This window comes from Sinocyclocheilus rhinocerous, unplaced genomic scaffold (genome assembly GCF_001515625.1).
Source record: "Sinocyclocheilus rhinocerous isolate Xijiao unplaced genomic scaffold, SAMN03320098_v1.1 scaffold271, whole genome shotgun sequence".
Classification (NCBI taxonomy): Eukaryota; Metazoa; Chordata; class Actinopteri; order Cypriniformes; family Cyprinidae; genus Sinocyclocheilus; species Sinocyclocheilus rhinocerous.
The window spans coordinates 764,484-777,422 of NW_015657574.1; the positions used below are offsets into that span (position 1 = coordinate 764,484).

At 39.7% G+C, this 12,939-nt stretch overlaps 1 protein-coding gene across 2 annotated transcripts; it reads left to right on the forward strand.

Annotated features, from left to right (window-relative positions):
* Nucleotides 1-825: 825 nt before the first annotated feature.
* LOC107721311 (thrombospondin-1-like) lies at nt 826-12,107 on the forward strand. Of its 2 annotated transcripts, XR_001637699.1 has the most exons (24): nt 826-975; nt 1,079-1,162; nt 2,050-2,609; nt 2,695-2,770; nt 3,086-3,175; nt 3,277-3,386; nt 3,494-3,619; nt 4,157-4,253; nt 5,265-5,438; nt 5,524-5,700; nt 5,788-5,961; nt 6,043-6,170; nt 6,280-6,432; nt 6,524-6,742; nt 6,833-6,940; nt 7,391-7,550; nt 8,154-8,272; nt 8,886-9,120; nt 9,207-9,434; nt 9,566-9,837; nt 9,924-10,021; nt 10,117-10,256; nt 10,341-11,219; nt 11,254-12,107. XR_001637699.1 is itself a non-coding variant. In XM_016529250.1 (23 exons), exons 2-23 carry the CDS (start codon nt 1,099-1,101, stop codon nt 10,346-10,348), a joined length of 3,516 nt encoding a protein of 1,171 aa, XP_016384736.1. In that variant the 5' UTR covers nt 826-975; nt 1,079-1,098; the 3' UTR covers nt 10,349-12,107. The 2 variants fall into 2 exon arrangements, 1 of the variants encoding a protein (XP_016384736.1); XM_016529250.1 differs by having other exon boundaries at nt 10,341-12,107.
* Nucleotides 12,108-12,939: the final 832 nt, after the last annotated feature.

The following is a 12,939-nucleotide window of genomic DNA, read 5'->3' on the forward strand; positions in this document are numbered from 1 at the left end:
ATGACCTATATTTTCATAAATGTCATACTGGGGCAAGTTGTCAGAAGTGTTTTAAATTTTAGAAATTTTAGCAACATTTTCAATATTACTTTGCCAAACACGTTTCAGTGTTTTAGCTTAAAAAAGTCTCTAATGCTTAATGGTAACCTACCACATATAATAGGATAAAATTCCCCGATAACTGATTTGATCAATTTAAGCTGCTTTAAAGTATAAGCAACTTTTACAGAAATCAACTTTTGAAATCATTCAGGAGACCCAGGTGTTCAAATAACCACAGAACGGCCTCTAGCGGGGAGACGTGTTACTGCAGCACTTCCACGAGCATCCTATAAGATGCTGTGCATGGCACCGAGCACTCAAATAAAGCTTACCTACTCGTTACATAAAACACATGCTCTAAAATAAAGTAGCCACTTGAACGTGACAACGTTTTAGTCATTCATTATGGACAGATTCAAATAAAATATGTAGGCTACACGGAACGGTAGGGTAGAGACTTCGGTAACAAGAAATAACTGGAATTATTGAATGACAAAACAAGCAGCAGTACATGGATACAAAAATAATCAGGACCGCGGCAAATAAAAAGGTAGGCAACTAAACGGAAGCAGCGGTCAGGAAAATCAAAAGTATGTTTATGGAATGTGTTGGTTGGAATGTGGTGCGTTTTCCCCTCGTGTGTAACTCATACAAACGCTCTGTGAGGTAACGCAAGCTCGTCCCTTTTTCCTTCCAGCATCTGATTGGAGGAGACGCGCGCTCAGGAATGTCATGAAACTATTTAAATAGCACTTTGTTCTCTTCGGTAAAAGTTAGATTGGCCACTGTAACTACAGCAAAGAAACACCGTATGCTGTAGACCGCGGTTAAACAGAAAAATCATTTCTTTATTTTGAAACGACCTTTGATTGACGCATCTTAGGAATTATATCACTTTACCCTGGATTTGCTGCTGTTTTAAACACTTGGAAGGTGCGTTTTTTCTTATATTTTAATAATTGATTGTTCAGACCTGTTAATGTTAAGTTTTGCTGAATTTTCAATAATTTATATATTTATTTGTGATTTCCGATAGGTACAAGAATAAGTGACAAAATGAAGTCAACTGCAATCTTTTTGCTACTGATGCTTTGGACCTGCGAGAGCGCGAGAGTCGCAGGTGAGCGATGATACAAAGGAACGAACTAATCTGTAACTGATGGCGTTTAGCGTTTTTGAGTGAATGCTGTTGTGGTTTAAAGTATAACTAGCTGTTAAATATTATAGGAGTAATTGACAGTCAGTTGGTAATTATCGCAAAGTAAACTCCAACAGGGCGAAGGGGTTTATGAATGAGTTTATTTTGCGATAATGACTGGCTTTCTATGCATTATTCCACTTATTATACAGCTACTTAAATACATTTGTGACCCTGGACCACAAAACCAGTCATATGTAGCACGGGTAGCCTATATTTGTAACAATAGCCAACAATACATTGTATGGGTCAAAATTATCTATTTTTCTTTTATGCCAAAAATCATTAGGATATTAAGTAAAGATCATGTTCCATGAAGATATTTTGTAAATTTCCTACTGTAAATATATCAAAACTTAATTTTTGATTAGTAATAGGATATGCATTGCTAAGAACTTCATTTGGACAACTTTAAAGGTGATTTTCTCAATATTTTGATTTTTTTTGACCCTCAGAAACCCTCAGATTCCAGATATTTAAATAGTTGTATCTCGGTCAAATATTGTCCTATCCGAACAAACCATACATCAATGGAAAGCTTATTTATTCAGCTTTTGACTGGTTTTGTGGTCCAGGGTCACATTTATGAAAAAAAAAAAGAATAATTTAAGTTTAATTTTATCAACGGATTATAGAGACAAGCACAGCTATCGTATAAAGGAGATGTTTGAGTGGTCAAAAAAATTGACCGCTGAACTGACCAATCAGAATCAAGTATCTACTCTAGAGAGCCATGGAATAAATCAAAACTGTCCATTAATATCAAGTACATTATAATGAGATTTCTTTAACTTCTGAATTCCTGGTAGAAAGTCGAGACGACAACAGTGTTTACGATCTGTTTGAGCTCGTCCAAGTGCCGAGGAAAAACCACGGGGTGACTCTGGTGAAAGGCGACGATCCGTATAGCCCCGCCTACAAGATCCTGAACCCCGACCTGATTCCCCCGGTTCCCGAGAGCGCCTTCAGGGACCTGATTGATTCCATCCACGCGGAGAGAGGATTTCTGCTTCTGCTCAACTTCAAACAGTTCAAACACACGAGAGGAAGCCTTCTGACCGTGGAGAAGAAAGATGGCTCCGGACCCATCTTCGAAATAATTTCCAATGGGAAAGCCAATACTCTGGACATTGTTTTTTCCACTGAAAGCAAGCAACAGGTCGTGTCCATCGAGGAAGCAGATTTGGCTGTGGGACATTGGAAAAACATCACGCTTTTAGTGCAGGAGGACAGGGTTCAGTTCTATGTGGGATGCGAGGAGGTGAATACAGCAGAGCTCGATGCTTCTATCCAGACTATCCTCACTCAGGAGACCCCAGGTGTGGCGAGCCTGAGGATCGGCAAGGGCGCAGTGAAGGACAGGTTCATGGTGAGTGGACGGTTTGCTGTCTCTGAATCCTGTTGCATGCCAAAGTGAGACAGTGAGAAGCATTAATCACTTGTGGATTTTTTAGGGGGTGTTGCAAAACATGCGCTTTGTGTTTGGTACCACACTGGAGGCAATTCTGAGGAATAAAGGATGCCAAAACTGTAAGTGTAATGCAGAACACATGCATATGAATCAGTTAGAAAACTGCTTCTTGCATCTTGATTATGCCACACTGACTTTGATTTGGTGGACAAATTTATTTAAAATATATTTTAAAATTTTTTTATTTTATTTTGTATTGTATTTTAAATAACATAAAATAAAAGAGCATAACTTCTGTGCCAGTGAATGAACAATAGCAATAGCTGCATTCACTGTCATGAGTCTTTTTTATTATCTTTTCATTCAACTTTTCCATTAGCTCAATAATTTTTATAATGAACTTTAAGCCATCTGAATGCCCTTTCCTCTTGCAGCAATTATGACTGATATCATCACCCTTGACAATCCCATAAATGGATCCAGACCTGCAATCAGGACTGATTACACTGGCCACAAAACAAAAGGTAATCCTTCCTTTTCAGTAATCCATACAAATAAAATATACGTAAGTTGAGAATCCAAATGCAGGTTTAACCACTGCAAACTGTATATTTCTCCTATGTAGATCTGCAGATGATTTGTGGCTTTTCATGTGAGGACCTGGCTGCCATGTTCAAGGAACTGAAAGGTCTTGGTGTGGTGGTGCAAGAGCTGTCCAGTGAACTCCGCAAAGTGGTGAGCAAAAAGTTGGTGCATATGAATATGCTGTGTAGTGGACATGTACTGTAGATTAACACACTCCATCCACATAATCGAAATTCAATTTTTGTTCTGTTTTCTAGACGGATGAGAAAAACATGCTCATGAGTCGCATGGGCATTCATGCTGGTGTCTGTCTTCACAATGGAATTGTGCACAAAAACAAGGAGGAATGGACAGTGGACGATTGCACAGAGTGCACTTGCCAGGTAAGAACCCAATAACCTGCAGACATGTACCTGTCAGACTCTGAGAGCTGCCTGCTCTGTGATTAAGCCACTAATTTGTGTGTTAGCGAGACGGGAGCCATGTCATGTGTGCTATGATACACAGTACTGATCTTAGTCTTGTCCATTGTGGCAGACTTAAGCCGGGTGTATCCATTTCCCTTAACCTCCTAGCCTGTAATTAAAAGTGTGAAATGGAGGTAGCTAAAGAAAATTCAGTCAACTAAAGTAAGCCTTATAAACTAAATTTGTTATATACTTGCCTTTAGACTATTCTTTCTGAAGTGCCACGTTATATCAATACTGAGGAATACTTGCATGCCTAATTACAAAGACTTATATACAACCAGACTTGTATACGACCTTATATCCACTCGCAAGCTTAAGTTTAAGATGACTTGAATGAAAATTGTAATGTTGAGTGTGGTGTTGCACTACAGCAAGAGGCTATGGGTTTTTATTCCAGTCGTGGCCTATCCTTTAACAAATGATTAATGAGAGTCATTGTGTTAACTGCAGAACTCTGCAACGGTGTGCCGCAAGATTTCATGCCCCCTAATCCCATGTGCAAACGCCACAGTGCCTGATGGGGAGTGCTGCCCTCGATGTGGAACCCGTAAGTGCAACTGAACTAACGTTACTGTATAACAAAGTTTAGAGTCATTAGAGTTAGAGACTTAGAGACATTGTAATCATTTTTTAGAATATAATTCATATACTTGTTTATATATTAGATACATTTATAATGTTACAAAAGATTTCTATTTCAAATAAATAAGGGGCTTTGTATTCATCAAATAATTTTGAAAATCATCAACATTTTATCAACACTGATTGCACCAAATCAGTATATCAGAATGATTTCTAAAAGATCATGTGACACTGAAGACTAAAGTATTGGATGCTGAAAATTCAATGTTGCCATTATAGAAATACATTACATTTAAAAAAAGCACTTTTTAACAGTATTTCATAATATTACTCTTTTTACTGTATTTTTAATCAAATAAATGCAGCCTTGGTGAGCTTAAGAGACTCATCCACAGACTAAAAGTAAATGTGCAAGCGAGAAAAAAAAACTTTCTTGTGAACTTGAATGTACTTTATTGTTAACAGGCAACATTCTGACTTTTTCTATTGAAAGCGCTGTTGCTACCCAAACATCCACAGTCATTCCTGTATCGCACAATAGACTTCAACTGAAGTTTAACTAATGAAAGGAACACTAGAGCTTTGTGCATCACTGAATCACTTGATGGCCATAATTGTCTAAATTAGTTAAAGAGAGGTGGAAAATTGGTGCTGTTTCACGTCTTGAGGGCTCTCCGTGCATAGCAAGGATTTCAATTAATATCAGCCTCATATGTTTGAACTTATGGCATAATCAGGGGTGTTTGCAAATACCATTTCCACATTTGGAGAAAGGTATCCCTGTGCATTAAATACACTGACATTTCCCCAGCATTCCAACTGCTTGGTTCATGCCAGGGTTCCCTGGAGTGCTCTGTCTTGAGCTGCCCAGGCTAAATTGAGTTCATTAAGGCCCAGTATTAAAAGCTTTTCTCCATTTTGCTGCTTTACAAAGAAGGAATAGCTCTGCTATTGTCTCGTTTTGCTCTCTCGACAGCGAGCGATTCCGCTGAGGATGGCTGGTCCCCCTGGTCTGAATGGACCCATTGTTCTGTGTCCTGTGGAAGGGGCATTCAGCAGCGCGGCCGCTCCTGCGACCGCATCAATAACAACTGCGAGGGCACGTCGGTGCAGACGAGAGACTGCTACCTTCAGGAGTGTGACAAGCGCTGTGAGTGGTGCCCAGTGGCCAAAAGTGTCTATGGTTTTTCCTCACAATAGAGGAGAAAAGTAATAACCTGCATTGTTTTTAACAGTTAAGCAGGATGGCAGCTGGAGTCACTGGTCACCCTGGTCTTCCTGCTCAGTCACCTGTGGTGCTGGCGTTATCACGCGCATCCGTCTCTGCAACTCCCCAACACCTCAAATGGAAGGCAAAGATTGCCAGGGTGAAGGTCGGCAAACTGAAAGGTGTGAGAAATCACCATGTCCGAGTAAGTAAACACCCTATGCAGTATGTCCATTTTCTTGTTTATTAAAAAGTGCAATTGTCCAAAGTTTTGTTGCATATTTTTTCTTAGTCAATGGTGGCTGGGGACCATGGTCACCCTGGGATACTTGCTCTGTCACCTGTGGCGGTGGAGTCCAAAACCGTAAACGTCTTTGCAATAATCCAGTACCCATGTATGACGGCAAAGACTGTGTGGGAGACGCAAAGGCCAGCCAGATTTGCAACAAACGAGCCTGTCCAATTGGTGAGTTCTAGTGTCACTCAAACCTTTAGATGATACTAGTCTGTGTTTCCGAGATAAATCAAGCTTATTTTCATTTTTCAGATGGATGCCTTTCAAATCCTTGCTTTGAAGGAGCCCAGTGTACAAGCTTCCCAGATGGCTCTTGGAAATGTGGAAAATGCCCCACAGGATACACTGGCAATGGAATCAACTGCAAGGATATCAATGAGGTGCAGTACACTGTTTTGTAGGGATGCACCGATATTATGATCCTGGCTGATACTGAATGCAGTGGGCAGCAAAAATCTCATCCCGATTGTCTTTTTCTCTTTGTTACAGTGCAAGGAGGTCCCTGATGCCTGCTTTGAATTTAATGGAGTCCACAGGTGTGAGAACACAGTGCCAGGCTACAACTGCCTGCCTTGCCCCTCACGCTACACCGGCCCACAGCCGTTTGGTCGAGGAGTGGAGGACGCTGCTTCCAAGAAACAGGTAAATGAGAAAACACCGAAAGATTACGGATTACCTACACTGCACCTGCTCATGAACTAATGTGCGCCGACTGATTCATCTTTTCCTGCAGGTCTGCACGCCTCGTAATCCCTGCCTCGATGGAAGCCACGACTGCAATAAGAACGCTCGCTGCAACTACCTGGGCCAGTTTTCAGACCCTATGTACCGCTGTGAGTGCAAACCTGGCTATGCTGGAAATGGACACATCTGTGGAGAGGACACTGATCTTGATGGCTGGCCTAATGCTGATCTTGTGTGTGTCGAGAACGCAACCTATCACTGCAAGAAGGTTGGCATATATTGGCTTTATTTGTTATAAAAATACAAATCATTGTGGCTATTATTTATATTCATATACTACTACTCTTTTTTTTTTAAGGACAACTGCCCCAATCTTCCTAACTCTGGGCAAGAGGACTATGACAAGGATGGAGTTGGTGATGCTTGTGATAATGATGATGACGACGATGGCATTCCTGATGACAGGGTAAAATATAGTTACATTATTGTCTATACAGTATATTCCACAGGTGCTCATTCCAGTCAAGTGACTTTTTGTACATTTGGCATCGTGTATGAATGAAGAAAGAGAAGCCGCCCAAATTTTACATAGCTTACAGGCTGAGGTGTGGAAAAAAGTGCTGTGTAAAGTAAATTCAGTTTCTCTTGGAGACAAACCTCAAATTCCACCAAAGAAGTACCTTTCTGAAAGACCTGCAGTGTATCTTACTAATCCAATATTATCCTTGGTCCAATTCCTAAAATAAGGCTCACTTTTATCGTTGCGCTCCTCTAAATAGACCTACACAGCTGCAGCCAAATTACAAGCCTAACATCTAAAAGTAATAACCTTCGTGTGAGCGTGCCCTGTAGAGAATCACTTGACTGTTATTTGCCATATGTTTCTCCATCTGAACTGCGGTCTCTTTTAAAATAGGACAACTGCCCACTCATCTTCAACCCAAGACAGTACGACTACGATCGCGATGACGTGGGAGACCGCTGCGACAACTGTGCGTACAACAGCAACCCAGACCAGACCGACACTGACAACAATGGTGAAGGTGACGCCTGTGCTGTGGACATTGATGGAGATGGTACGAAACTCTGCTCTATTTGTTTATCCATACATGGACATTCCTTGATAAACCTGCCAAGAAAACATCCATATTTCACTCCATAATCAATCATTTTATTTCGCATAAAGAAGCATATTTTACAAAACCAATTCTCAGTACTGTAATACTTTTAATACTCTCATTATTTTAAATTTTTTAAACTTTTCACAGTTTTTTTAATTTAAAACGATTTATTTAATGCATAAATTGAAGGCAGTACAAAAACTACTATAGAAAAATTCTACCATTTAAATAATATATGATTTTCTTCACATTACAGTAATGAGAATATAATAAAAATATTTTTGGTATAAAGGTAATGAGAATATGAGAACAAAAAAAGTTTGTATAATAAAAATATTAATATTAAACATAAAATCATAATAATGTCAATGTAAAAAATCAGCAAAATATAATTAATTTCTTTCTCTTTTTCTTTTTCATTCCTTTGTTTATTCTTTATTTCAATTGTTCAGTAAATTATGACCTGGATATTTTCTTGACAGGTTTCGTGAGAATCACTCTGACTTTTTCCAGTGTGTTTTCAATCAGTCTTCACCATTATTTCATTCTATTTGACAGGTATTTTGAATGAGAACGACAACTGCCCATATCTGTACAACATTGACCAGAAAGACACCGATCTCGATGGAGTTGGTGACCAGTGTGACAACTGCCCTCTGGAACACAACCCAGACCAGGTGCGTATATGTGAGACTTAAACGAGTAAGTGAATGCCGCAGGTGTTTCAAACCATTATATAATCCACGGAGATCTATGAGCTGTTCAGTTCAGCTCCAGAGCCTTTACTAAAAAAATACCCAGAGGGTAGTCGCAGTCTTTATTAAGCTATGTATGGGAGGAGTAAATCCTCTTCTCCTTGAATCCAAAGCCACACAATAAAGCACTAGGAGGCTTTTCAGGGACACTCACTAGTGTTTAATTAACCCAAAGGATATGCAGAGGTAAAGAATGGTTATTAGTGAGGAGCGAGAGATTTGCCGGTGGGGTTATGCATGCCCTGTTGGCACTCAATCCCTGCGGATCACACCTGTGCCATGGTTAACTGAAGAGAAGGAATGTACCCCTCCTTTCCTCATTAGATGCTGAAATGCGACTGTGGTAGTGCCAAGCTTCAGGAACATGAGATTGCTTTCTGAAAAAGCCTTCACAGATAGGCCAACTAGAACAGAAGTTTGTGCCTTTTAGAAAAAGACCCATTCTAGTGGGAATATTTTAATTAAGAAAGCCATACAGCTTTAAAGACACTCTGAGACTTTGGTATTTAAAGATTCTACACTTTCACTCTGACAGGTCGACTCCGATTCTGACCGTGTTGGAGACAAATGTGACAGCAACCAGGATATCGATGAGGATGGTCACCAAAACAACCTGGACAACTGCCCGTACATCCCCAATGCTAACCAGGCTGATCACGACAAGGATGGTAAAGGAGATGCTTGCGACTACGATGATGATAATGACGGCATCCCTGATGACAAAGACAACTGCAGATTGGTTCCCAATAAAGATCAACTGGATTCTGATGGTCAGTTTAACATCTGAATATTCGTAACTATTGCACTCATTAATGTAAAGATTTATACTTACTGGTTAAACTTCTTCCATTTGTAGGCGATGGACGTGGTGACGCCTGTAAAGATGACTTTGACCAAGACAATGTCCTGGATATCTATGATGTCTGTCCTGAGAACTTTGACATCAGTGAAACGGACTTCCGCAAATTCCAGATGGTTCCTCTGGATCCCAAGGGCACTTCTCAGATCGACCCCAACTGGGTGGTTCGTCACCAAGGAAAAGAACTGGTTCAGACAGTCAACTGCGACCCTGGCATTGCTGTTGGTAGGTTCCGTCTTTAAAAAAAACCCAGAGAATTCAATTTCACCTAAGCAAGAATAAATAGAAATACCTTGCACACATAGCCAATAAATTTTAAATATGTGTAATTACAAAAATTCTAAATTTCTTTAAAGGTTTTGATGAGTTCAATTCAGTCGACTTCAGTGGAACGTTCTTCATCAACACTGAGAGGGATGATGACTACGCCGGCTTCGTTTTTGGATACCAGTCCAGCTCTCGCTTCTACGTGGTCATGTGGAAGCAGATCACACAGACCTACTGGTCCAGCACACCTACCAAGGCACAGGGTTACTCGGGGCTGTCAATCAAAGTGGTTAACTCCACCACAGGGCCAGGCGAGCATCTGAGAAACGCCCTGTGGCACACTGGAGACACTCCAGGACAGGTATGTTTCACCTAGTTCGCTGTGATAAAATCAGGTATGAAACCCTTCATATGAATGCCAACATTTCTGTATGTGATCCATTTTAGGTGCGCACACTGTGGCATGACCCAAAGAATGTGGGATGGAAGGACTTCACTGCTTACAGATGGCATTTGACTCATAGACCAAGAACTGGACACATAAGGTATTACTAAAAAGATCATTAAAACTTATTGGAATTCTGGAAGTAACTCTTATTTATATGTATTTTATTCATCATATTTATTATATATATTTCAGAGTGGTCATGTATGAAGGCAAAAAGATCATGGCAGATTCTGGAAGAATTTATGACAAAACTTATGCAGGCGGAAGACTAGGTCTCTTTGTTTTCTCACAAGAGATGGTGTACTTCTCAGACCTCAAATATGAATGCAGAGGTGAGCGTCAACACATCGCATAGACACCCAATTAAAAGTTTGTTTTTCGATATTAACACTTCCTGTCTTTCTGTTCCCTTTCAGATGCGTAATTGCACAGGCAGGAAGTTCATCAAAGAATGCACCTTTCCATATAAATATGTATTCCAGGCAAAGTCCAGGGACAGATTTGACGGTACTTTTTCTGCTGCCGCTCACACACTGGTGGAGTGAGAAAGCAGGTAGTCAATTTCAATGTAACTGTCACTGGTTGGGATAGAAACCAAGTGGCTTCTGATTCAGAATCTGGACTCCTCCACCATTAGCAGGTAGAGCAGAAGAAATGTCTCCCTCGCTTTGCTTAATCGGGAAGACTGCGATCTCTCTCTGAAAAACCTCATTCGGCTCTGTGTGGGAAGAGCTCCCAACAGACAGCTATGCACTTCAAAACCTTTACTCTCTCTCATGTTTTCATGCTGTCTTCTTGAAGAGCTGTCAAATTATGGCTCCATTAGAGAGAGCGCCACCCTTTTAACAAAAGATTGCTTTTATAATATTCAGTATTTTATCAAAACTTTAAACTGTTTTCTTGACTAGAAACAAAGCGTTGTGAATGTTTAAGATATTGAAGCAACAACAAATGGTTTAAAAACATTGTATAAGTACAAGAATACTAATTTTGTATTCCAAGCAGGTGATTTTAGAGGACAAATCTGTCATTTATTGATTTTTATTTACATTTTTGTTTGTCTATCTAAAGTTTCGCTTAGCAAAGTCACGTCTTAAGTATCATGGACATCCATTAAGGTCTGGCGGGAGATAACTTATGGTTTAGCGGGCATAGTTTTCTCAGGGCTAGATGGTTAAACCATTTTAACATATTCATTAGAAATGGCAAAATGAAAGATTGTATGAAGAGGAATTAGACAGACCAAGGTTTAAAGACTCGCCACATCTGGATACTAGATTACCAAGTACTCTAGTGTGAGGTTTTATTTGAGATGCTAATTTCTAAGAGAAAGTTGATTCTTTTAGACTTTTTCTATATATGTTTTTGTAGCACTTACAAACACTTTTTGAGTTTGGCAAGACTGCTGTGATTTTGCTTCAAAAAGCACAAGCGAGGGAATTTCTAAAGCCTGCCCTCACTAAAACAACTATTTCAACATTTATAAGAAAAATAAACTCTCTTAACCAGTGTTCTGTCTAAAACTACTCATCCAAACCTTTCCGGTCCAGAACCGTTCATTCGTCACTTCCAAAGGAGATGATCTTCTGACCTGTTTGCCTTTTCTGTAGCGAGAGAGATAAAGGAAAACTTTAATGTACAAATATTACCTCATTGCTGTTTCGTAATTTGATCAAGCAAAAGCTTTTAAGTACTTTTTCCTTTGCTTCAAGAAAACAAATTGGTTGCTTTATTGCTACTGTAGCACAAGTTGTAAATAGTATATAGAACAAACAGCCAGCCCCACATCCCAATGGAAAATAGAGTAAAACACATTTTTAAGGAATACATTTGCCAGTGCTTCAAATGTCCAGTACTTTTTTTAAGTTGATAAATTATTGCTTTATTGTTGTCTGTTTGTAAGACTGTTTCATTTGTGTGTAGATAAATGCTATTTAAATAATTTATCATGGAATGCCACGTGAGAAAGAGGCATTCCCATCTGTATAAACAGTTTGCACACTGACGTGAGGATGTTCTGTTCTTCATTGTTTGTATCTTTGTGTTATTTTTGTACAATTAGTGATGCTTGACTGTAAACATTTTTACTTAGTTACACAATGCAAAATGCTATTTTTACTTATAGCGATTATTTTGGTACATACTATAGAATAATAAACAGATGATAGACATTGTAAAACTGATGTTTATTGGCTTTGGCTGCTTTTTATTACTGCATGTCTCGTGAGATTTTTTGTTGTGCAACAGTATGTCTAAAAGACTGAAATTTTCTGTGCGTGGCACGAAAGGTCAAAGCAATTATAAAACAAAAAGTTCATAAAAGGCATCTTAGGCCCCAACATGTGCTTGAAAGCAAACAGCTACATAGCATAAATGCCTTAAAAAGACACTAAAAATAGATATGGTAGACCAAGGTCAATGATAGTTCCAAGTTAAAGGCTGAGACAGCTCCATTTTCTTCTTATAAACACAGGCATGCATGTCTTCAGTAGAAGTGTGGAATGTTGCAGCAGCGCCTCTCCTCAGGGTTAATCTGCTAATTCCTCACTCACCTGTGGGGAAAGCGTGAACCTCCCTGACCCACAGTGTGGCATTCTGGGTTTACTCAACCCAGATCTGGGTGATTTAGTGCTAGTCTGACAGGTGTGGGTCTGTAAACGCATTCATATCATGTTGGCCAGGGATCAGAGAAGATATCAGGGTTACTGTGGAGATCCAGAGACAATCTGGGCACAAGACTGCAAAGTTGGCCTTTGTATTAGTTGTCCAAATTTCCAACAGACAAAAACTGTAAGGAGGACCTCGACATGATATAGGTCATGGAGATTATCTGCTTACTGAAGGTTTAAGTCCACTTCTAAGTCCTTTTGTCAGGGTTTGGCAAGGGAGAACCCAGATGCAGAATGAACAGGACAGCAAAGTTTATTAACAGAACTGGGAACATAAAAGGATGAGGCAAGCAGACAGTCCACACAATAGGCCAGGGCAAACGACAGGGGAAACAGGCTGGCCGAG